Raw genomic sequence first — 27,025 nt, 5'->3', positions numbered from 1 at the left:
GTTGTCCGATGATGTGATGGTGATACAGGAGGCTTCCGGGCAACTTCGAATCGTCCCATTGTTGCAGCGCGGATGGGTAGACATGGAGGATGAGGAGGAAATGGAGATTGAACTTTCCGGTGGGGCCAGAGGAGTCATGCCAACTAACACTGTGGCAGACATGGCTGAGTTCATGTTGGGGTGCTTTACAACCGACAAGCGTATTGTCAAAATCATGGAGGACAACCAGTACTGGATCTTTGCTATCCTTGACCCCCGGTATAAAAACAACATCTCGTCTTTTATTCCGGTAGAGGGGAGGGCCAATCGCATCAATGCTTGCCACAGGCAATTGGTGCAGAATATGATGGAGATGTTTCCAGCATGTGACGTTGGCGGCAGGGAGGGCAGTTCCTCCAGTAGGCAACCAAGTTCTCACCGGTCCACACAAACGAGGGGCACACTGTCTAAGGTCTGGGACACCTTGATGGCACCCCCTCGCCAAAGTGCCGCCACGGAGGGTCCTAGTGTCACCAGGCGTGAGAAGTATAGGCGCATGTTGCGGGAATACCTTTCCGACCACAGCCCTGTCCTCTCCGACCCCTCTGCGCCCTACACGTATTGGGTGTCGAAGTTGGACCTGTGGCTTGAACTTGCCCTATATGCCTTGGAGGTGCTGTCCTGTCCTGCCGCCAGCGTCCTATCTGAGAGGGTGTTCAGTGCAGCCGGTGGCATCATCACTGACAAGCGCACCCGTCTGTCAGCTGAGAGTGCCGACCGGCTCACTTTGATAAAAATGAACCACCACTGGATAGAGCCTTCATTTTTGTGCCCACCTGTGTAAAGCACCCCAACATGAAACTCCATGTCTGTACTCAACCTCTCCAATTCCTCCGCATCCTCATACTCATCCACCATAAGCGTTGCACAATTCTGCTAATACTAGGCTCCCTCCAACATGATTTCCCCCAACTCTGCTGGTTAGAGGCTCCCTCCACCCTGATTTCCACCAACTCTGCTGGTTAGAGGCTCCCTCCACCCTGTTTTCCCACAACTCTGCTGGTTAGAGGCTCCTTCCACCATGAATTTGCCCAAACTGGGCTGTTTAGAGGCTCCCTCCACCATGAATTGGTCCAAACTGGGTTTTTTAGAGGCTCCCTCCACCATGAATTGGTCCAAACTGGGCTGGTTAGAGGCTCCCTCCACCATGAATTGGTCCAAACTGGGCTGGTTAGAGGCTCCCTCCACCATGAATTTGCCCAAACTGGGCTGTTTAGAGGCTCCCTCCACCATGAATTGGTCCAAACTGGGTTTTTTAGAGGCTCCCTCCACCATGAATTGGTCCAAACTGGGCTGGTTAGAGGCTCCCTCCACCATGAATTGGTCCAAACTGGGGTGGTTAGAGGCTCCCTCCACCATTAATTGGTCCAAACTGGGCTGGTTAGAGGCTCCCTCCACCATTAATTGGTCCAAACTGGGCTGGTTAGAGGCTCCCTCCACCATGAATTTGCCCAAACTGGGCTGTTTAGAGGCTCCCTCCACCATGAATTTGCCCAAACTGGGCTGGTTAGAGGCTCCCTCCACCATGAATTGGTCCAAACGGGTTTTTAGAGGCTCCCTTCACCATGAATTGGTCCAAACTTGGCTGTTTAGAGGCTCCCTCCACCATGAATTTGCCCAAACTGGGCTGGTTAGAGGCTCCCTCCACCATGAATTGGTCCAAACTGGGCTGGTTAGAGGCTCCCTCCACCATGAATTTGCCCAAACTGGGCTGTTTAGAGGCTCCCTCCACCATGAATTTGCCCAAACTGGGCTGGTTAGAGGCTCCCTCCACCATGAATTGGTCCAAACGGGTTTTTAGAGGCTCCCTTCACCATGAATTGGTCCAAACTTGGCTGTTTAGAGGCTCCCTCCACCATGAATTGGTCCAAACTGGGGTTTTTAGAGGCTCCCTCCACCATGAATTGGTCCAAACTTGGCTGTTTAGAGGCTCCCTCCACCATGAATTGGTCCAAACTGGGGTGGTTAGAGGCTCCCTCCACCATTAATTGGTCCAAACTGGGCTGGTTAGAGGCTCCCTCCACAATTAATTGGTCCAAACTGGGCTAATTAGAGGCTCCCTCCACCATGAATTGGTCCAAACTGGGTTTTTTAGAGGCTCCCTCCACCATGAATTTGCCCAAACTGGGCTGTTTAGAGGCTCCCTCCACCATGAATTGGTCCAAACTGGGCTGGTTAGAGGCTCCCTCCACCATGAATTTCCCAAAACTTGGCTGTTTAGAGGCTCCCTCCACCATTAATTGGTCCAAACTGGGCTGGTTAGAGGCTCCCTCCACCATTAATTGGTCCAAACTGGGCTGGTTAGAGGCTCCCTCCACCATGAATTTCCCAAAACTTGGCTGTTTAGAGGCTCCCTCCACCATTAATTGGTCCAAACTGGGCTGGTTAGAGGCTCCCTCCACCATGAATTTGCCCAAACTGGGCTGTTTAGAGGCTCCCTCCACCATGAATTGGTCCAAACTGGGCTGGTTAGAGGCTCCCTCCACCATGAATTGGTCCAAACTGGGCTGGTTAGAGGCTCCCTCCACCATGAATTTCCCAAAACTTGGCTGTTTAGAGGCTCCCTCCACCATTAATTGGTCCAAACTGGGCTGGTTAGAGGCTCCCTCCACCATGAATTTGCCCAAACTGGGCTGTTTAGAGGCTCCCTCCACCATGAATTTGCCCAAACTGGGCTGGTTAGAGGCTCCCTCCACCATGAATTGGTCCAAACTGGGGTTTTTAGAGGCTCCCTCCACCATGAATTGGTCCAAACTTGGCTGTTTAGAGGCTCCCTCCACCATGAATTGGTCCAAACTGGGGTGGTTAGAGGCTCCCTCCACCATTAATTGGTCCAAACTGGGCTGGTTAGAGGCTCCCTCCACCATGAATTTCCCAAAACTTGGCTGTTTAGAGGCTCCCTCCACCATTAATTGGTCCAAACTGGGCTGGTTAGAGGCTCCCTCCACCATGAATTTGCCCAAACTGGGCTGTTTAGAGGCTCCCTCCACCATGAATTTGCCCAAACTGGGCTGGTTAGAGGCTCCCTCCACCATGAATTGGTCCAAACTGGGCTGGTTAGAGGCTCCCTCCACCATGAATTTGCCCAAACTGGGCTGTTTAGAGGCTCCCTCCACCATGAATTTGCCCAAACTGGGCTGGTTAGAGGCTCCCTCCACCATGAATTGGTCCAAACGGGTTTTTAGAGGCTCCCTTCACCATGAATTGGTCCAAACTTGGCTGTTTAGAGGCTCCCTCCACCATGAATTGGTCCAAACTGGGGTGGTTAGAGGCTCCCTCCACCATGAATTTGCCCAAACTGGGCTGTTTAGAGGCTCCCTCCACCATGAATTGGTCCAAACTGGGTTTTTTAGAGGCTCCCTCCACCATGAATTGGTCCAAACTGGGCTGGTTAGAGGCTCCCTCCACCATGAATTGGTCCAAACTGGGGTGGTTAGAGGCTCCCTCCACCATTAATTGGTCCAAACTGGGCTGGTTAGAGGCTCCCTCCACCATTAATTGGTCCAAATTGGGCTGGTTAGAGGCTCCCTCCACCATGAATTTGCCCAAACTGGGCTGGTTAGAGGCTCCCTCCACCATGAATTGGTCCAAACTGGGGTTTTTAGAGGCTCCCTCCACCATGAATTGGTCCAAACGGGTTTTTAGAGGCTCCCTTCACCATGAATTGGTCCAAACTTGGCTGTTTAGAGGCTCCCTCCACCATGAATTGGTCCAAACTGGGGTGGTTAGAGGCTCCCTCCACCATGAATTTGCCCAAACTGGGCTGTTTAGAGGCTCCCTCCACCATGAATTGGTCCAAACTGGGTTTTTTAGAGGCTCCCTCCACCATGAATTGGTCCAAACTGGGCTGGTTAGAGGCTCCCTCCACCATGAATTGGTCCAAACTGGGGTGGTTAGAGGCTCCCTCCACCATTAATTGGTCCAAACTGGGCTGGTTAGAGGCTCCCTCCACCATTAATTGGTCCAAACTGGGCTGGTTAGAGGCTCCCTCCACCATGAATTTGCCCAAACTGGGCTGGTTAGAGGCTCCCTCCACCATGAATTGGTCCAAACTGGGGTTTTTAGAGGCTCCCTCCACCATGAATTGGTCCAAACTGGGGTTTTTAGAGTCTCCCTCCACCATGAATTGGTCCAAACTGGGGTTTTTAGAGGCTCCCTCCACCATGAATTTGCCCAAACTCTGCTGGTTAGAGGCTCAATCCACCCTGATTTTCAAAACAAATGTTGGTGCCAACCTCAACTTACTACAAGGGCCAAATTCACTGCTGGTGACAAGCTCTCCTCACTGCAAGTGCCAAATACACATGTTTCAAGGTGTTTTCCTACTGTCAGAGAGGTGGTATTGAGTGTGTAAAGTGTGTAGTTGTTAGGCTGTGATGTTGGGGTAATAGAGGGTCTTTGGTGTGTTAGATGCCCCCAGACATGCTTCCCCTGCTGTCCCAGTGTCATTCCAGAGGTGTTGGCATCATTTCCTGGGGTGTCATAGTGGACTTGGTGACCCTCCAGACACGGATTTGGGTTTCCCCCTTAACGAGTATCTGTTCCCCATAGACTATAATGGGGTTCGAAACCCGTTCGAACACACGAACATTGAGCGGCTGTTCGAATCGAATTTCGAACCTCGAACATTTTAGTGTTCGCTCATCTCTACTAAAAATGATTAAGATTAATAGGGGTGCCCAAACTTTTTCATAGGACTGTATCTACTATAATACTGCTCCTATGTACAAGAATATAACTACTATAATACTGCTCCTATGTACAAGAATATAACTACTATAATACTGCTCCTATGTACAAGAATATAACTACTATAATACTGCTGCTATGTACAAGAACATGACAATAATACCGTCCCCTCCTGCCATAACAGAAGCACTGACACCAGTGTGAACAGGGCCAGTATCTCAGTAGGTGGCATGGCTATTGTGGCTATAGGTTTAGGAGGTAAGACGTAGACTCTGGAGGGATATGTTATACATGTGGCGAGCAGGCAGTGGGGCTCCTGACTAATCCATCAGTGTTGCAGCATCTCGTTAACACGTTTCATACACTTGCACACATGTTGACGTATGGAATTGATTTCTCTCTTACGTACCGCTGATAGCAGACAGGCTGACGTGCAGATCCCTTAAAGGGAAATTATACTGAGCATAAAGAGATGGGCGTAATTACCTTTAAATAATGCGCAGTCTCTCCTGCCACAGTCTGCCTGATGTGCATCGCTACAATCGTCTGGCATTGAATCACAAAACCACCAAAATGAGACAGAATTGCCGTGATTGCAGATGTCAATTGATGCAGTCTGTTACTTGTTAAGCATTACACTGACATCTTAAGAATAAAACCGTGTAAAAATATTACTTCCCCCATCTAAATTTATTTTCTCAGCGCAGCAGCGATTGAAGTGACAGGTATGTGTTTAGTACTACATATGCTTTTCAACTAAATGCCTACACTCAATGCAAACTTCTAAAATAATGTCAGCCAGGTTTCTGACTACGAGCTCTCTAGCACCACCTGGTGGAAAGAGACTGATAAGCAGATGGAACTGAGCAAGCAAACATTATCATTTAGGATAGATAGATAGATAGATAGATAGATAGATAGATAGATAGATAGATAGATAGATAGGAGATAGATAGATAGTGTCCACACATAGAACCTTTCACAGATGGGATTTGGTCGTGTGCAAGGGTCCTCAGCAGTGATTTTGCCCACTATGTCCCCAGCTTGTGTGTTTCTTAAAGACAGAGCTAATATAGTTATCTATAGTTAGTCTCTCCCTTCCAGGGTCTAATGCAGAGACAGTAGAGCCAATAGGAAAGAGGGACTCCTAGGATGTTGGGAGTCCACGGCCTGCTTAGTGTTTGTTTGGGAAATACAGCGTACGTCAAGTCCTTATCTCACAGAGCTAACCCACCCATTTTAAACCAGCCTAAAGATCACCAGAAATGTTAGCATGAACCCCTTCAATAATCTGGAGCCTCAGGGATGCTTACAATATTCCCTTCACCAACCTAGGCCATCAGGAGTGATTGTAGCAATCTATTTACCACCATGGACCACCAGCAAGTGTTTGCATAAACCTATATACCAAAATAGATCTTCCCTTATAGTTGACATAAACCCATTCACCACCCTAGACCACCACCAATTGTTGTAATAAACCCATTCACCACCCTAGACCACCACCAATTATTGGAATAAACCCATTCACCACCCTAGACCACCACCAATTGTTGTAATAAACCCATTCACCACCACCAATTTTTGGAGTAAACCCATTCACCACCCTAGACCACCACCAATTTTAGGAGTAAACCCATTCACCACCCTAGACCACCACCAATTGTTGGAATAAACCCATTCACCACCACCAATTTTTGGAGTAAACCCATTCACCACCCTAGACCACCACCAATTTTAGGAGTAAACCCATTCACCACCCTAGACCACCACCAATTGTTGGAATAAACCCATTCACCACCACCAATTTTAGGAGTAAACCCATTCACCACCCTAGACCACCACCAATTGTTGGAATAAACCCATTCACCACCTTAGACCACCACCAATTGTTGGAATAAACCCATTCACCACCCTAGACCACCACCAATTGTTGGAATAGACCCATTCACCACCTTAGACCACCACCAATTGTTGTAATAAACCCATTCACCACCCTAGACCACCACCAATTGTTGAAATTAAATCCATTCACCACCCTAGACCAAAAGCAAAGGGCTTGGAGAGGGTTAAAGAAACTAAAGCGATACACTGAGACTTCGTCCAGGTCTACACGCCAACAGTCACGCAACCTGTCTACAACTTACTTCCCGCAACTACTTTAAGAGCTTCGATTTGGCCGAGAACCACCGGCCTAGATAAACCAAGACGTTAAATAAAGTCGGTTTTTCAGCGCACCGATGGAGCCGAAATACGAGTACACCTGATCTGCATGTAGTCTGAAGAAATATATAAAAATTATTAGTTTTCGCAAGTGAGCGGTGGCCAGGAAATATTATTTAAAATTCTCTCCCACCATAGAAAGATTTGTGTCCTCTAAACGATACAGACATTTTATTCTTCACCAAAAACTAATGAAAAAAAAAAAAGAATTTAAGAAGCCAAACACCGCTTTCTAATTTCCAGGGGACAGAAATAATTCTAATTAATAAAGCGCCGCCTGGTTTGTGTTACTCTGGAAATTATTAAGCATTCCGTAATACCATTTTATTGCCGGGACCTCCGAGGCTTTATAGCCGCTCTCCAAATCCCTCTGCTCTATGAGGGAAGGCGCTCTGCTCAAGAGATTAATTTTTCTTCACTTTAGCAGATATACCTCCAGAAGATGTGCACGGAAAGTAATAGGATTGTCAGAGCCGGAGAGTAATAGGGCCCTGTGTATCCTCATTAGCTCATGATGCTCAGATTTACCGAGGTAACATGATGATTCGCACAGTTGGCGGCGAGCACGGTCATCCATGTGTCGTCCAAATGACCAGGAAAAACTTCATATTGGTAGGGAAGATTTCTACGAAGGGTTAAAGAGAGTTGGAAGCAAGAAATTTTGGACACGTCATAGTGGTCTATCCGCGTGGTAGATCGGTGAGGGGGATTTAGGAGTCGAGACGTCAACATGGTAGACCTTTGTATTGGGTGATCATTGAACAGCGGGTCAAGGCAAAGGAGGCTGTAGTCTAAGGCTCACGCGGGGTATTTTGGTCAGGATTTTGAGGCCGTATCCGCCTCAAAATCTTGACCAAAGAGACGGCTCCCATTGAAATCAATAGGAGCCGCTCAGATCCTTTTTCCGGGAGCGGTTTGTTCCGGCTCCCGGAACAAAGAACGGACATGCTCATTCTTCAGACGGAGCCACCTCGCGAATCCGCCTGAAGACACTCCCTCCTCCCGACTAGGCCCATTCATTTGGGCCTAATCTGGAACGGAGTACGCGACTGGATGCTAGTGCACTGCACCGGAATCCAGTCACAGCTACCCTTATTTTGGACCGCAACCTGAGGTGGCCTCAGGTTCCAGACCAAATAACCCCGTGTGAACCTGGCCTTATAAGGGGTGTGGTTAAAAGGATTTTCCAGACTAGATCCTTAGGATCGGTCATCAACTAAAGATTCACAAAGAGAAATTTTCATATCTTAAAATTCAGTTTCAAGAATTTGAAGTTAAATTTTCTGCTTGTCCAAATTCCACGTCAAATTCCGGTATTTTTCGCCTCCTGTTCTCTTCAATGGGAGTTATCAGGCGGAATCTGCCTGAAGATCGAGCTTGAGGCTTATTTTTCTGCCAGCGGGAAACATCAGCATTTGACTCCCAATAAAATAAAGTGCAGTGACAAATTCCTCAATGTGAACAAACCCATACAAACAGGGAGCCATTACTACTACATTAAGAAAACGCAAGGTCGTAACTGGATATAGGACGACCCCGGAGTGTTTTTGGGTGCAGTAGATGGTTGTCCCATAACATAAGCCACTTGAAGGTAAGCCCAAAGCAAGGGGGAAGCTTCCTATAATGTCAGTATGCATTAACACCGCATATGGAACGGGGTTTGCCAGGTTGGTTCAGTGGCCGCTCCCACTGCCACTGTGTGCATGTACCCCAATAGTCAAGGAAATAGGGCTTTTGTCAAAAAAAAACGCCACCCCTATGCACAAGCTGTGTATGGTACCATAGCTTGGACTCATTCAGCTTTCTAACCCTGGACACCCCTTACAACATATAAATATATCAATAAATATATCAATATGTCCATGTAACCACTCACAAAAAAAAAATTACTATTAAAAGATATAAAAAATTTTATCGAGCCACATGGACGAGCTTTATGGATGGACCACAAATGAATATCCTAAAACGACCTCCACACTTGTGGAGCGGACTTTGTAGACCTGGAAGATTCCATTACTGTATACAATTACTACAAGGCACAGGCAATAGAATGATAAAAGATTTATTGAATTGTACAGAAAATCATTGTTGCGAGTCAGTCACGGCAATGATGTTGGTCTCAGAAGATCTTCTTGGTGGCTTGTGCTTAGTTGGGCTGGTCTTGTAAAGCTTCAGCCATGAAGAGCTTTCCTAGATTCTGAGAGGTGAATTCTTTAATATTCTGGATGTAAGTGTTAATTTGACCTGTGGATAGAAGAGAAATAAGGTCAGTGGGCGCACCAGGGAATTTGATAAACCTAGTAACAATTGCACAATACTGAAACTTAATAGCAAAAAAAAAACAAAAAAAAAACCTGGGCACATGCTAGGGTACAGGTCCTCAAGACCATGCATGGGAACACCAGCATCAGGTCCTCAAGACCGTGCATGGGAACACCAGCATCAGGTCGTCAAGACCATGTACGGGAACACCAGCGTCAGGTCGTCAAGACCATGTACGGGAACACCAGCGTCAGGTCCTCAAGACCATGCATGGGAACACCAGCGTCAGGTCCTCAAGACCATGTACGGGAACACCAGCATCAGGTCCTCAAGACCATGCACATGAACACCAGCGTCAGGTCCTCAAGACCATGTACGGGAACACCAGCGTCAGGTCCTCAAGACCATGCACATGAACACCAGCGTCAGGTCCTCAAGACCATGCATGGGAACACCAGCGTCAGGTCCTCAAGACCGTGCATGGGAACACCAGCATCAGGTCCTCAAGACCATGTACGGGAACACCAGCATCAGGTCCTCAAGACCATGCACATGAACACCAGCGTCAGGTCCTCAAGACCATGTACGGGAACACCAGCGTCAGGTCCTCAAGACCATGCACATGAACACCAGCGTCAGGTCCTCAAGACCATGTACGGGAACACCAGCATCAGGTACTCAATACCATGTACATGAACACCAGCGTCAGGTCCTCAAGACCATGTACGGGAACACTGGCCTTAAGTCTTCAAGACTATGCACGGAACCATCAGCATCAGGTCCTCAAGACCATGCAGAGGAACACCAGCGTCAGGTCCTCAAGACTATGCACGGGAATACCAGCGTCAGGTCCTCAAGACCACACACAGAAGAACCAGCCTCAAGTACTCCAGACCATGGACCATTAGGTCCTCAAGACCATGCATGAAGAAACACCAGCATCAAGTGATCAAGAAAATGCATAAGGAATTAGGTCCTCAAGACCATACACAGGAGCACCAGCATCAGTTTGTCAAAATGATGCTCAGGAGCATCAGAATTAGGCCATCAAGACCATGTTTAGGAACATCATCCTCATCTCAAGACCATGAATAGGAGCACAATCGTCAGGTCCTTGAGACCATGCTTTGAAGCACCTGCAAAAGGTTTTTTTAGCTCATGCTTAGCAGAACCATAAGAGACTCGAGACCCCGCAAAGGCGCACCCAATCCTCAAGACAATGCAAGGCAGCATAAGTAGGAGGCTCTCGAAATCCTGCATAACAACCTTTATAGTAGACCGGCACTAAATAAGGGCACCACATCACGCTACCAGTGCCTCGATTTATCAACATCGTACGAGCCTTACATTTTCCTTTAGTAAATTCCCCATAAGTCTATTAGTAATGGTTTCTGCTGTTGGTTTGCAGGTGCAGTCAAAACTTTTGCTCCAACCAGAGGAAGTTTATATCCTCAGAATTGATTAAAACTATTATTCGGGTGCATCTTACAATCCAAAAACTTATGGCAAGGTCTCCACCCTACAGATCATAGTCCATAATTCTTGAGGCGACAGCTTTACAACCATTAATACTCTCGATCAGCAGATGCTTCGGAAACCATCCAGCGCACATTTCCAATTTCCTAAATGATCCCGACCCAGCAGCGAGCGGTAGTTGCCTCTGAGCCTGTGACATCATATAGCCGTCTCCTACACGTGGAGTCAGGACAATGAGGTCGGTTTTCTGGCTAATGGGCACACTTGCTAGCAATTACCAGCCATTTGTATATATATATATATATATATATACATTGGGGATGATGTCACGTGGAGAATACTTTGTTGAATAGGAGTCTTTGTATTTTCTCCTCTGGCTTTAGAAACTTGTCATTTTAGCAGGAAAGCAAATTAGGTTCCAATTTCTAACTTTCAGGATATGAGTAGCTGCTTTGTCTAGATTTATGAAGAATTACTAGGTGTCTGGAACGTCTTGAGTTCGCATGGGCATAGAAAATGATGAATATGTTCATGGCACGAGCCAGACTGGGGGAGGAACGGCAGCTACCTGAGAACGAAAGCCGACTCCTTACAGACAAGCGGCACCCACACAGTGGAGATACCATATGGCGGCTTAACCTATATCTGCAAGAACTTAGCCGACCGAGTCACCGGTCAATGCCACAACCAAATCGCCATGAACAGGCGCAATCCTTACATATTAGGGTGTATCCAAACACGATAGATATGCTGCATATTAGATAGATAAGTAGCAGCAACAGATGAGATGTTAAGGGGTTCTTTATGATTTTGGTTACCCCCTTCCACAGATCCGATGTCCATACTACACAGTGTACGAAGCTGGAAGCAGAGAAGCTCCATGTTGTATAGTGGCCGGGCACCATTACTAAGGCTCTGCTCCAATTCACATCAATGTGAACTGAGCTGCACTAATGGTACCCGGCCACCATACAAGACTTGTTTCCAGCTCTGTGTACTGTATAGTACAGGCACAAAAGCTGACCCATGATCCGTCATTTGGGGAGGGGATTAAAAAAAAAAACAACTTACAGACAACCCCTTTTAACAAATCTCATTCATGCACTGCAATGGGCACGGATGGATTTTTTACATTCCCAGCATGTCAATTTCACCCAATGCAATGCTCCAGGAATTTGGCTGCCAAATCTGCAGCAAAATCCATGAAAAATCTGCAAAATTTGCAGTGTAGAATAGGTATGCGCAGACACATGTTAAAGGTGCATTCACATAGCTCGAACCATTCACTTGAGAGGGACTGAGATGTGGTCAGGCCAACGACTGATGAATTTGACATCACAGGGTCCATAAAGCAGAAGTGGCGATTGGGGAGCCGATCTTCAGGGGAACATCAGAACCCAATGATGACCTATCCTAGGGTCGTCAAAAAATCTAGGAAAGACCCATCAACAAAAAATAAAAAAAATAAAAATAAAATAAGCGTAGAAGGACCTGTTGTGTAATTTATAGCGCCCCCTGATCTTGAATGGAATACGTAAGGTTGGCTCTATAGAACCAATAATCTATCTTTTGGAATGGCGCCCTGTCCTTCCCCTTTCCCTGCGGGTCTCTCCTTGACCACACAATGTATTACAAGCGTCTGTACAGTGATCGGTGGGCTGCTCCGGCACGCCGCCTGTTTTACCAGTGTCTAGAATGTAAATACACAATGTAATTACAGCACAATAATTGATTTCACTCACAATGTATCCCGGGGTCTCTGAGGTGCATGAAAAGCACCAAAAGCATAATTGAGATCCCCCCCCCCCCATATAAACACACAGCTAAGAAATCCTCTGTATTGTACGCTGAATAATAAATGGTCTTTATTTACCCATAAAGAAAAGAATCCACCTAAGGAGAAAATGAATCCCGGGCCTCGCCTGCCATGTCGTATCCTCATGTATCAGTAATGCCCCCCCACATGAGAAGGAAACTGTAGGATGTAATCCATAGATTTACTCGCTGACTTCATCCCATAGACACGGGAAACCCTACACCGATCATCAGCGCGGGTTCGGCCAAGAAGAAAATCGTTACATCTAAAGGGTTAACGCATTAAAAATCATTTGCTTTGTGTATAAAAGGGATCCTTGCATAGTTTCCTTAACCATTACGTGCAATTAGGCTGCAATTATAGAGGGGTGGGAGACCCTCAACCTTGTCAGGACCAGGAGGCGGCAGAGGAGGAGGAGGGTGAGGGGAGCGTGTCCCTGGAGAGGGGCAGACAGACGGAGAAATGAGCATGATACACGTGCACAGGCATTACCATGCTATTACCTACAGAGAAGAGCTAGATGTAGACATGGCCCTGAAGATGCAATCAAGTGAATGGGAAACCATGGGCGACATATGCTGCCCGACTATCCCCAGTGCTGACCTATGCCATGGGCTTCACACACTGCCCGACTATCCCCACTGCTGACCTATGCCATGGGCGACATACGCTGCCCGACTATCCCCAGTACTGAACCATGCCATGGGCTTCACACACTGCCCGATTATCCCCAGTGCTGACCTATGCCATGGGCTTCACACACTGCCCGACTATCTCCAGTGCTGACCTGTGCCATGATCATCATCTGCTGCCCAACTATCCCCAGTGCTGACCAATATCATGGGCGCCATACGCTGCCCAACGATCTCCATTGCTGACCTATGTTATGGGCATTATGGATGGGGTGTGCGAGTTTATTATCCCTACATCAAAATATGACCCAACTGTATGAATATAGGTACATCACAGTTCCCAGCTTTGTTACCCCCACCAAGCCCTTATCCTTGCTTGCCCAGCGGTGAACCAACAGAACAGAGACGGCAGCTCCGTCAACATCTAGAAAGGCCTGGGATCCTGGAGGAACCACTGTCTGAGACAGCAGAAGACATGTCTCGTCACGTTCATTGGTTTCATGTCCTTATCAAAGCTCAGTCCCATTCAAGTCATTGGGTTGAGCTGTAATACAAAGCGGAGCCACTGTACAAATGGCGCAGCGCTTGATTAGTAGTTAAAGAGGCTTCAGCAACCATCTCAACACTGAATCCTCTTCAGCTGATCAGCCGAGAGCCTGGATATTGGATCGCTGACTACCACTGAGCATAGGTCATCAATTATTTATCCTGGAAACCCCTTTAAGTGTATGAGGACCTTTAATTAGATTACGAGGCTCTTCTGAGGACCCCGACTGATGGAACATTCTCTGTAAATGTTGGTTTTTCAGCATGGAAGGTTGTAATGGATTTTTTGGGGGACTCATCCCCATCATGGTGTGCTATATACTCAAGTACCTGCCACGTCTAGAACCAGTTATTTTGGAATGTAAGGGGGGGGGGGGAGGGTATCCATTACCTGCAATGAGAAGGGAGTCCATTCTGGGTGGGGGTACAGGTGGCTTAAACAGCTTGTTAACGTCTTCTTCAGGAAGCGCTGACTCTCCGCGACTTTGACGCTGAATGTTCTCCTGCTGCCGCCTCTGGACGTACTAAAAGAAAGAAAATAAATCATGAAGTTAATTATACAGAATATTAGTGGATTTCTCACCGCAGGACATCATCTGGGGGCCAGAGCCTACACTATATAATACGGGTGTGACAGGGGCCCCCAGCTCTGGGAATTGCCTCCCGTGCTAGCAAACCATCCCAAACCGTACACGATGTCATTGTGATCATTCTTATTATTAAAACATAATCAATAGCAAAATGTGAACAGACGTTATAGCGCAGGCTACCCATGAGGAACGCATTATCCTCAAATACACAAGCAAATGTACCAGGCAAATAAGATGCAGGCGCACCACGTGTGAGGTCTCCAAAGACGATCACCCCTGCCCTACAGATCTGGTCATATCACGGGTCAGCATGCTGCAAATTGTGGTCACTTGCCAAAAACCAAAGCCCACTCCTAGTCCAGGTCAAATCAATCAGGATTAAGCGGGGAATGGAGGGACATTCTTAAAGGGACCTACTAAAACACTTACAGGTCCTTATGGATTAGGGGATTTGCGACCCATATACACTGTATAAATGCCAAGAACAAAAACCTTTATACCTAGAGAAGAGTCCAATGTGCCGCACTGGACTTCTCTCTTGTGTTCCCAACATCTGTACCATTGATTGTGGCCACAAGAAAAATGGCCGCTTACAGTAAGTAAGCGGCCATTTTCTTGTGGCCGCGGGCATGCGCAGTCGGCTCTGCCTGAGGCCTAGAAGTTTGACCTCCAGCGCCGGAAGGCGACACAGGGAAAGGCCGTTCCTGAAGATGATGGAGGTGGCGCTGGATAGTTCTCTCACAGCATTGGGGACGCCCCCAGTGCTGTTTGAGCGCTGGGGCCTGCCCCCAGTGCTGCAAGAGTACTCATTTGCATATCAATGAAAACCGGGATTTCTACCGAACGGCGGCGCGGAGAAGACATCTAAAGGTAGGAGACGAGTAGCCTTTCTTAAGGCTATTCCTACGTGTTAGAACAAAAAAAATAACGTTTTAATGATAGGATCCCTTTAAATCCTCAGCCCATAAGGCCCATGATTGGTTTAGTGCTCCGTGTCATCCTGACAGGCACCCTTTAATTTGACCTCGGTTGGAAACACCAAATCGGATCCACTATTGCTGTTAACCAGTTTTACCCCTGAATGGATATTTTGCTGTAACAAGCAAAGAGTATTAGATCTGGAAACAGATAAATACAAAAAAACAAACAAAAACAAACATGGATATTTTGCAAAAAAAAAAAAAATAGACAAGGACTAGAGCCCGTGTTGGCGTTGGGAGGCGTCCAGCGTCTGCGTTACATCTTCCAGCTAACAGAGCAGTAAAACAGGTTCTTCACCTCTCACAAAATGAAGTTTGATCTTTTAATTACCTTCCATAATGATTTAGATTTACTTTCCTCGGCGGCTCCTGGAGGGATTGCGCTCGGCTGTGCTTCGGCTTATTATCTGCATGCTCGCCACTGGAGGAGAGCGGCATTATTGCAGGAAACGCTGGAAGCCGTACGTGGCCGTGACAGGCATTAGTTGCGAGAAATTGGCCGTACGACGTGCTGTGGGACTCCGCACCTGGCCTGGGATGCGTGGGGGTATTAATGCTCATTTTCGATAATCTATATATTACTGGCCACAGATGGAAGCTGGGAAGCCTTACACAATATAGAATTTCTCATCCGATAATAGGGATGTAATTTAATGGTAAAGAAATCAGTGACGGAATACGTTGGGGTCCGGGGAGGAAAGATGGGGCATGGGAAAAAGGAAAGGTGCAATCGCATATGGAACACGGTCTGAACTGATAACAAGCTAACGGTTTATAGGGTATGTATACATTTGTAGACTCCGCATTAAGCTGTAGCTTGTATAAGTAATGCACTAACATTACTTCAAGGTGACAGTGCAACACTTGACAGGTATTCTTTCCAACTCAGTCAAAGACATGCATGCTTAGCCATGCATCTGTTCTAAATAGGGTAAAGGGAGTAAGCCAGCGCAAAAACAGCTTTGGTGGTGGCAGAATGGGGAAAGCCTTAATGCTTGAACCTTCCATCCACAGAAAACTCCCGTCGAGTTGACCCACTCCATACACATAAGATAGTCCACCAGTCCTGACAAAACCATTGGGTTAAGACAAGACTGCTGTTACGTTAAGGGGCACTGTAATGTGGTTGGAGCTGGGTCTTAAAAAGGAACCTGGAGATCTCATCAATTTGTGAACAGTGGAGGGGGCAGAATGACTGCCAGGACCGTTGCCTAACCCCAAATGAGGTATCACTATGACGTTTCGAACAGAGTGAAGATGCATCTTACTGCACAAAGGCTTGGCCCGGTATATATGTGTTCTCAATATGGAGAGGGAAGCTTAATGCCTAGCCATTCTTGCCTCTAGTATCACCTGCTGAGGAGACAGCCAACCCATGCCGGTGGGAAGAAGGAAGCCGACCACTCCTACCCACTCTAACCCAACGGAGACAACGCAGCCGACCACTCCTACCCAACGGAGACAACGCAGCCGACCACGCCTAACCAATGAAGACAACGCAGCCGACTACTCTTACCCAAATTTGACAACGTCGCTGACCACTCTTACCCAACAGAGGCAAAACCGCCGACCATTCCTACCCAACAGAGACAATGCACCCGACCACTGCTACCCAATGGAGACAACACAGCCGACCACTCCTACCCAACAGAGACAACGCAGCCAACTACTCCTACCGAACAGAGACAACGCAGCCAACTACTCCTACTGAACGGAGACAATGCAGCCGACCACTCCTACCCAACAGAGACAACGCAGCCAACTACTCCTACCGAACAGAGACAACGCAGCCAACTACTCCTACTGAACGGAGACAATGCAGCCGACCACTCCTACCGAACAGAGACGACGCAGCCAACCATTCCTATCCAACAGAGACGATGCAGCCGACCACTGCTACCGAACAGAGACAACGCAGCCCACCACTCCTATCTAACAGAGACAACACAGCCGACCACTCCTACCCAATGGAGACATCGCAGCCAACTACTCCTACCGAACGGAAACAACGAAGCCAACCACTCCTATCCAACAGAGACGACGCAGCCGACCACTCTTACCGAACAGAGACAACACAGCCGACCACTCCTACTCAACGGAGACAACACAGCCGACCACTCCTACTCAACGGAGACAACACAGCCGACCACTGCTACCAAAGGGAGACAACGTAGCCGACCACTCCTACCCAATGGGAACAAGGCAACAAACCACTCCAGCTAAAATCAGCAGGTTCAGCCAACACACTGTCACCATAGTACGTATGGACATTTAAATAGTCCCCCAATAGCAGGTATTGCAGTAATTCAGGCTTGGTACTTTGCCGCCACTATAGTTAAGGTGCTGCTAGTGTCAGCAGCTTCCCTCCCCCTACTCTTTTTCCAAATATGAAAATTTGTGGACCTGTCTGACCAGTATTAGCCTTGCCACGGTATATCTAGTAGGGTCACCTACAGAAGACAGAGACGAATGATGGTATGGTACCTACTATATACCAGCACACGTACAGTATACCACGAATAGAGGGACAATTAATAAAAACTACAAAGCCTTCCCCGCCAGTTATTAGAGGAGAACAACCAGAGCCGGATTTCAGTCTTTTCATATTGCTAGTATTTAGGCCATAAAACAAGGCGGCCATCACTTTTATAAATGACATTTAGAAGAGAACAACATTATTCTATCGGAATAAACTTCCCCGGAACAAATGAGAATTTGGCTGATTGATGTCGGAGATATTAGGCATGTTGTAATAAACCAGAACCCGAGCAATTAGGAAGAAATGGAGCCTGCATGCATGAACTTTCTCCTCTGGTTTCATGTGATAAAACTCTATTCTTCTGAGTGATATTCGGCGAGAGATAACGCTGTAAACATATTTAATGACCGCCGCTCCGCTCCTCTCCTAAGTGCCTTTAAAGAGCTTGTTGTTTTGCAGAAACAAATCCTAAAAAAATACTTTATGTACTTGTGGCAGGATGGCTTCATTATAGGAGGGGGACAAGTGACTATAAAGAAGTCCGGACGTCTCCAAATCAGCAAGAGCACATAAAGCCACCCAACATCGTGAATAACTACCGCTATATAACAAGAGCGACAATGTCCGACGGTTCTCATCACTTGATCACCGTATTTATCTGTTTACTACGATCACTAAAACGTACCGCTAGTGGTATTAGCCCCGGTGACAGAGAGCTAAATCATATGATCGCTGATAGGAAATACAGCGCCCGGGCCTCAGCAGATCAGCTCGGACTATGAAAAAAGCAGGAGGCAATTCACTAAGGGACATATGTCAATCTAGCATAGAAGAGGCATATATTAGGCACACGGTTCCAATTTGTGTCAAAGGTGTACCCCTTTGTCCCTTTTAGGACTTTTTAAAACAGGGCAAAAATCAATGTGGGCCACGTGATGCCCCTGGCTGGGATAGACTTAAAATTTTGGCCCACAGGACCTCTTAACCCCTTAGCGACCCTTGACGTAACTGTACGTCATGGGTCGCATGGGGATGTATGGAGCGAGCTCACACGCTGAGCTCGCTCCATACAGGGCAGATGCCGGCTGTATAATACAGCCAGGACCTGCCAATAACAGCAGCGGTCGGTGCCCGAGCCGATCGCTGCTGTTAACCCTTTACACACTGCGGTCAAACGTGACCGCAGTGTGTAAACGGCGCCGGCGGCATGGGCGCCGCCATGTTTCGCCGATCGCCGCCCTCCTGAACGTCACAAGAGGGCGGTGATCGGTTGCTATGACAGCCAGAAGCCTATTGAAGGCTTCCAGGCTTGTCTCTGCATGAGATCTATTACAGGATGCCAGAGGCAGCCTCTAATAGAAGTGCTGCGATTTTCCTATTCACTGCAATACTGTAGTATTGCAGTGAATAGTATGAGCGATCAGACTCCCTAGGTTTCAAGGTACCTAAGGGGTCTGATCATAAATGTAACAGAAGAAAAAAAAAAGTTTTTAAAAGTATTAAAAAAAATAAAAAAAATATAAAAGTTCAAATCACCCCCCTTTCCCTAGATTAGCTATAAAAGTAATTAAAGAACATTAAACATAAACATATTAGGTATCCCCGCGCTCCAAAATGCCCGAACTATTAGAATATTAAAACATTTATCCCGTACTGCGAACGGCGTAGCGGCAAAAAAAATAAAAACCGCCAAAAAGCGTTTTTTTCAACACTTTGCCTCCTATAAAAAATTGAATAAAAAGTGATCAAACCATCATATCTTTCCCCAAATGGTATCAATAGAAACGTCATCTTGTCCCGCATAAAAAGACACCACAACCAGCTCCATACATGGAAATATGAAAAAGTTACAGGTGTTAGAACATGATGACACAAAAATTTTTTTCTATTTTGCAAAGTTTATCATTTTTTTTAAAAGTATCAAAACATTTCAAATACTATATAAATTTGGTATCACCGCGTTCGTACTGACACGTAGAACACAGGTAACATGTCATTTGTACCAAACAGTGAACGCTGTAAAAATTAAACCCATAAGAAAATGGCGCAAATGCATTTTTTCTCCAATTGCATCTCATTCTGAATTTTTTTCCAGCTTCCCAGTACATTGCACAGCATATTGAATGGTGCCACTACAAAGTACAATTTGTCGCGCAAACAATAAGCTATCATGTGACTCTGTGAACTGAAAAATGAAAAAGTTATGGCTCTTGAAATGTGAGGAGGGAAAAACGAAAATGCGAAACCAAAAAATGGCCGGGTCCTTAAGGGGTTAAGGTGTGCCTGAATTATAAGTGGTGAGAGCTCCTTAAAGCGGCTTTCCAAGGAGATTAGTTTTACTTCCACAGGAAATTTATTCCAGTTGGACCTGTGGGATGCGGGCTGGTTCTCACCCCGTGCCACGTGATCAAAACAAACACTGGTATAAACAGATTACTAAATCCACCCCCTGCCTCTATGTGTAAAACCACCCTAACCAATGTAAACACTGAGTACACCTTTTGCACAGCTTTCTGCCATAGCCATGGACTGGTGAGTGCTAACACTGTATGAAGTTGTTCTCTCTCACAGCAGGAAATCCCAGCACAAACCAAAACACCAAGTGAGTTACAAGCAGCCGCGTATTCTCTACACAGGGTGCAAGTTGTGCCATTTGATACAATTTGCAAAGTCCATCAGGAAGGGACAGTAAGGGACGAGGGCTGAATAGGAAAGATTTTACTTCCAATCCTCTTTCCGGCTTTAAAAACAGCATTTAAATGGCAAACAATCGGCGAACCTGGCAACTAAATTTCTTTGCTTATGGAGGACAGGCACTTTAGCTTTCATGTTGAAGGGCTCTGACATCTTGACATATCCTAAAATATTTCTGGCTTCTGTCCATGAGTCATATACTGGAGCACTTTCGGCTCTGAAGTACATACCTGGTGTTTTTGTTGCTGCTGCTTGCTGGCGTTCCTCAGGAACGTGTTGTACTTCACGATATCCTGGCTCATTTCATCCACGCGGTCCATAAGCAGCTGAAGGCTCTTCTCCAGATGATTGCTGTAAAGGACAACAAGCCAAGCATTAGGATTCAGGAGCGCTTAGTCGCCATTCACAAAGTGGGATCATCAAAGTTCAACAGCGACCTTACATGTAATGGTACCATTGAATGCAGTAAAGAGCACTTTACTACGGACGACCATACACAGCAACGTACAACAAGCAGCAATAGTGTAGAATTTAAGGATGGGGAAAGACTGAAGAGACTCTTGGCAAGAAGGTCACCTAGTGCATTATGGAGAATATGGTCAGTAGGAAAGCAGGAGAGGATTTAAGTAACAACTAAAAAGACAGCGTAAAAGCAACGAAGAAAAGCTGCACTGAGTCATTCCAACCACTCATGGCTCTCAATGGCTCAGAGACTCCGAGATCATTATAATGCTAGGAGGTAAATAAGGTGCACAAATGGCCAAGGTTTCATGGCTGATACCCGCAGCAAAAGCAAGGGACTTCTATACGCAAGGGCACCTTACGAAAACCTAAAGTGTCACTTCAGACCTCATAATGAAAATTTTTGATTTACGTTTACATGCATGGAAATGATATAACCCACTACCCTAAACATACAGGTTTCCCATGAGCGGCAGCCATCTAATATACACAGCACTCCCAACATAAAGCCCCATTCACACGTTCATTATATAAAGCTCCCCGCACAGCTGTGAGTACCGTAACCAAACACGTAATGTACAGGGTGGACACACGGCTGCAAATATTGGAGCCAAACAGATGCTTCAGGGAGCCAACACAGGAGCCCGTCCAAGCGAGTCTATATAATATATCCAAAAGCGGGACAATGGGATCGAACGTCCAAAAAGGAGGGAGCGCTGGGACGTGCATAAACATTTAATGATGTGCTGCAAATGGAAAAATGTATCTGTTATTATGGAACTTCCCTCATGCAGGGCCTGTATTTACAAGGTAATGGATGGAGCATTGTGCATGGGAACAGACAAGGCCAAATGGGAGATTTTTTTTTTTTTTTTCAGCACTGTAATGAATAAAAAAAAACCTGATCATGTTAAGGTTTACCTCATTGTAGAGGGCTTCCGAAAAACTGATGTGTGACTACATACACTCCCTGCAAACTGACTTCTGTAATAAGATGTTCCTTTTCTACTCTTTCTGGAAATGTATGAACGGACACATAGGAGTGACCACTCGAGCGGTCAAAGGACAGGTCTCTTAATAGTCTGACGTAGAGATGAGTGAATATACTCAATCGAATACCTCAGCTGCATAAGCTCCCGATGCAAAAACACTTCCAGGGCATCGAAATTTTACCGCCCCTCCCACCTTCCCTGTCGCCGGGAGCTATGAGGCCAAGGTATTCGATCGAGTATATTCACTCATCTCTAGTCAGACACAGACTGAGGGCTAGTTCACACGTTTACAAGGTGTCGAGAAATTTGGTCAGGAAAAAATCCGCTCCGGACATCGTCCGGTGGGTTTTGACGGTTTGTGACAACGTGGTTTTTCCACCTGAAAAATCCGATAGGAGTCAATGCCATTACCGCGTCTAAAAACCACAATGTGGTTTTTTTGACTCCCATTGGTTTTTTCAGGTAGAATCTGCCTGAAGAGAGGTCATGTTGCTTCTTTTTTCCGCTAGCGGTCTACATAGGACTCTATTGTATGGAGGGGGATTTTGAGGCAGATTCCATGTCAAAATCCGCACCATTTTGCACCGTGTGAACTAGCCCTTAGGGATCGTCTGTGGCCCCTGACTTTCTGCTTGCCCCACCTGCAGTGCCGCCCCGGTCCCCCCGCATTTGCCGTGTGGGCGCACTGGGCCCGTGCAACACCAGTGTGCTGATGGACCTCGACTTTGAGCCCCGGCCCACTACCGCTCCTCTTGCCCCTTGACTCTCCACTTTTTTCCCTACCCGCTCTCCCATTTGCCTGCTCCCGCCTTCCTCCTGAACCTGTGACTCTGGGCCCCTTCCCTTCTTCCCCATACCCCTCCCCCCCACCCCTACCTCTGCCACCCTGTTCCTACGTGTACACACCCTCCTCACCCTTCTGTCTACCCCTGCCGACCCCCGGCGGACTCACCAGTCCACGCCGTGCGCCGGGCTCCAGCGATGCCGGCATGTGCGGCTCTCGGATGTTGGCATGCACGACGCCATGTTGTTCATGTCAGTGTGCGGCCAGCTTGTGGCTGTATAGCTCCGCTCCCGCAGTGGCCTGGTCCAATCGGAGCCCTGGTGGTGACGTCCTTCAGGCTACACGGACAGCGAATTTGGTGCCCGCGGTCGGCAAACCAGGAGATATACGTGAATTCTGAGGTGCCCATGTTCTTTTCCGGGTGACAGTCTAGGTATGTGCGAAATTTCATTGAAATCCGTTCGGCTGTTGCGGCGTGATAGTGGAACAAACATCCATATTTATATATAATAATAATAATATTATTATAATATAATAATATATAATACATTATATTTATTATTATTATTATTATAGTAAGGATAAGGATATATATGTGTGTTTTTTGCGAGTACGTACGTATGTGTATATCATATATGTATAAAGACATATAGAGTCACCCAGTCTACAGTATATATTAACCCCGCGTCCTGTCCTGACGGCCGTCTTGACGCACATAGGTAAGATCTGAGGTAAATATCAATGTGGCCGTCTGAGGAGATTAGACTCCATGACTGACTGGGCATCAGTGAGGATCTGCGTCGTCGTCTTTGCTGCCACCTGAATTTTTTTCCTTCCCGTTTTCCTATCCTCCCGAGTGCTAAGTTTAACATTTACTTCATAGACGTGTCTGTCAGGAACAAAAGTGACAAGGTACAAGCTGCGAGGCCTGTGCGGAGGAGCCATCCATCCCCCTCGTGTACCGCAGCCATAGATCACTTTTTCAGTTTTTTTTTTACGACACTAACACTATGAAAGAAAATGAGCTGTATGAGCGGATTTTATATGAAACTCTGGGACCGCGGCCGTGGAACAGGGAGTTATTGTTAGGACTTTGTGGTAACGCGGTGTTTGCTTCCATTGCTAAGGAAACCGAGGCCTGGAAACAGATAACTAAAACAGATGTGGTGCGAGACATGAAGTAACTGATAAGTAGCGTCCAAGTGTACAGGCCCTTATTTTTCCACAGATCTCAATTGTGCGATACGCCCCCGGTCCTCCTATATAAGGGACGCTGCTGACTGACACGACGCTATTTTAATAAAAGGAGACGTGAATCAGGCAAGAAACAGGCTTAAAGAGACGGGACTACTCCCAAACTAAGAGAAAAAATATCATAAAATCCAATACTCCTGCAATATATTGAAAACTGAAGAAACGTTACGACATACACTAATATACGATACTGCGGACGTGAATCGAGACTGCACGCAGATGAGGCAGAAACGACCGCGTCATTTAACCGTTACCGTACCCGTTAGAGAATTGGGCAGAGGCTGCCCCTGATTTATGGGCCACAGGAGAGAAAGAACAGCTTTATAAGTCTCCCCGTCCTTCATTAAGGAGACAACCCATTGACTGGAATGGACAATATGTAATACTTAATTTCACCTGGGGTGGCGCTGCAGGGAAACTGACAAGCTTGCCAAGTGGATCACAGCTGATCGCTGGGGTTCTCAGCAAAGGGACAATGTGTGATCTGCCTATAGTTAAGAGATCCTTCTAAAATTTTGGGATTGTCCAAAGTGAAACGCCCCAAGGGGGCAGGTTTTTTCAGAAAATAAAAATTATTTTCTGTCGATATTTGACAGATGGTGTCTGAGAACCAGGATACCTAATTTAGCTGACAGCTAAGGGCCACAGCGCTCCCTTCATTGTTCAGGTACCAGTGGCAGCTTGGAATGGACTAGGCACAACCACATTAGTATGTATGGCGCTATGAATGGGCCTAGTCCGGAGGGTGGTGTCGGGAGGCAGACGCCACGGCTGAATCAGTCGCAGCACCCGCCTGAAGAAAGGGCATGTCAATTCTTTTTTTCTGTGAGCGGCAACATGCGGCTTACATATGAGCACTAGCGGTCTACATAGATCTCCATTGTGTGGGGGCGGATTATGAAGTGAATTCAGCACAATCAATTTTGGGGTGCATAGTAAACAAATATGGCCGCCATGCATTTCCATGAAGCTATGCAACCCACCATATAAAACCCAGCGACATACAATGATTTTCCTCTTGTGCACAGAATAAAGCGTGCTCCATTGGATGCTTCACAGCTTCTACATAAGAAAAAAAAATGGATCTGACATGCGGAGACCCACGAGGCACTGAGCAGACCGTCAAACAGTGCTCAATATAGCGCCATCACTTACATGGTCTTACATGAGGCCTTAGGCTGTATTCACAGGTGTCAATTTGTCATGTATAGTAAGTTACCTTGTTTGCATGAGGTTACCCTGGTGAATAGGATTTTAAGAAAGCCTGTTACGAAATTAAAGGCAAAACCCACACAGCCTTCAAGAAGTACTGTGGTTATTTATTTATGCAGATGCTCTGCTGAAAGCGGTTTTCCCTGTAGATTTCAATGGGGAAAACCGCAACACTAGATTATAGTAAACCCTGCAATGATATGGGGTCAAAAATCCACATGCATGGAAACATGGGGGAGGGATTACCGTATATACTCGAGTATAAGACGACTTTTTCCGCTAAGTTTTTGTGCTGAAAAAGCCCCCCTCAGCTTATACTTGAGTCAAGCAAAAAAAAAAACAAAAAAAAAACAAACAGTCGCAATAGTAATGTATAGAAAATCTCCCATAAAGTGAGAAAAAAAAAAAAAAAAGCTTACAAAATATATACGGTATAATGAAAAAATTAAATAAGTTGTAAAACCCTCCTTTCCCTAGAATACATATTGACACACAAGCACATTAGGTATCCCTGTGTCTGACAGTGCCCGGTCTACAGAGCAGTGCTCCTTTTGGCACAATGCAAGTGTAAAAATAAGACTCCCAATGACATTTTTTTTTTTACACATGTAAAAAAAAAAAAAAAAAAAAAACACTGAAAAAACAAATTGCTGTTTTTGCCGTTTTTTTTTGTTTTTTTTTTACACATGTAAAAAAAAATGTCATTGAAGTCAATGGGAGTCTTATTTTTACACTTGCATTGTACCAAAAGGAGTGTGGGTTTACTCCGTGCGAATGGACCCTTAGTGTCAGACGAATTAGAGTAACCAGAAGTGCGGCTCACGTTGTGGAAACTGCTACAAAATTGAACAGGATGATTATTTTTGTCCAGGTTCGATGCATTTAACGGGAGGCAGATCCAGGGTGTAATTTGGTGCTGGTACTGAAGCAGAACCCACCTTAATATATCTGTCTATCTATATATACACATACACACACCTATCTCTATATATACACACATATAGACACACCCACTTATCTATGTCTATCTCTCTTATAATATGGTGTCTGTATATATTTTACACACACATCTATTTATGTTCTCTATATCTATCTCCTATCTATCCATCATCTATCTATCTATCCCCTATCTATCTATCCATCTATCCCCTATCTATCTATCTATCTATCTATCTCCTATCTATCCATCTATCTCCTATCCATCTATCTCCTATCTATCTATCTCCTATCTATCTATCTCCTATCTATCTATCCATCTATCCCCTATCTATCTATCTCCTATCTATCCATCTATCTCCTATCGATCCATCTATCTCCTATCTATCCATCTATCTCCTATCTATCTATCTATCTATCTATCTATTTATCTATCCATCTCTCTATCTATCTCCTATCTCTCTATCTATCTATCTCCTATCTCTCTATCTATCTATCTCCTATCTATCTATCTATCTATCTATCTATCTATCTATCTATCTCCTATCTATCTATCTATCTATCTATCTATCTATCTATCTATCTATCTCCTAGCTATCTATCCATCTATCCCCTATCTATCTATCTCCTATCTATCCATCTATCTATCTATCTATCTATCTATCTATCTATCTATCCATCTCTCTATCTATCTATCTCCTATCTCTCTATCTATCTATCTCCTATCTATCTATCTATCTATCTATCTATCTATCTATCTCCTAGCTATCTATCCATCTATCCCCTATCTATCTATCTCCTATCTATCCATCTATCTATCTATCTATCTATCTATCCATCTCTCTATCTATCTATCTATCTATCTATCTATCTATCTATCTATCTATCTATCTATCTCCTATCTCTCTATCTATCTATCTCCTATCTATCTATCTATCTATCTATCTATCTATCTATCT

At 45.9% G+C, this 27,025-nt stretch overlaps 2 protein-coding genes across 2 annotated transcripts in view; both read right to left on the bottom strand.

Annotated features, from left to right (window-relative positions):
* Positions 1-27,025, bottom strand: part of RAD21 (RAD21 cohesin complex component) — a 273,983-nt gene that overhangs the window by 39,516 nt on the left and 207,442 nt on the right. The gene's annotated exons all lie outside the window — the stretch shown is intronic.
* Positions 8,998-27,025, bottom strand: part of EIF3H (eukaryotic translation initiation factor 3 subunit H) — a 125,276-nt gene continuing 107,248 nt past the window's right edge. Inside the window, exons 6-8 of the mRNA XM_075270275.1 lie at positions 20,657-20,777; positions 14,075-14,207; positions 8,998-9,195 (exon numbers count right to left, since the gene is read on the bottom strand). Of these exons, the coding sequence (XP_075126376.1) occupies positions 9,098-9,195; positions 14,075-14,207; positions 20,657-20,777 (352 nt within the window). The 3' untranslated portion in view covers positions 8,998-9,097. The remainder of the gene's footprint in view (positions 9,196-14,074; positions 14,208-20,656; positions 20,778-27,025) is intronic.

This window comes from Leptodactylus fuscus, chromosome 4, assembly GCF_031893055.1.
Source record: "Leptodactylus fuscus isolate aLepFus1 chromosome 4, aLepFus1.hap2, whole genome shotgun sequence".
In the NCBI taxonomy this organism is placed as follows: Eukaryota; Metazoa; Chordata; class Amphibia; order Anura; family Leptodactylidae; genus Leptodactylus; species Leptodactylus fuscus.
The sequence above is the reverse complement of the archived record's forward strand: the minus strand, read 5'-3'. Positions and strand labels throughout refer to the sequence as shown.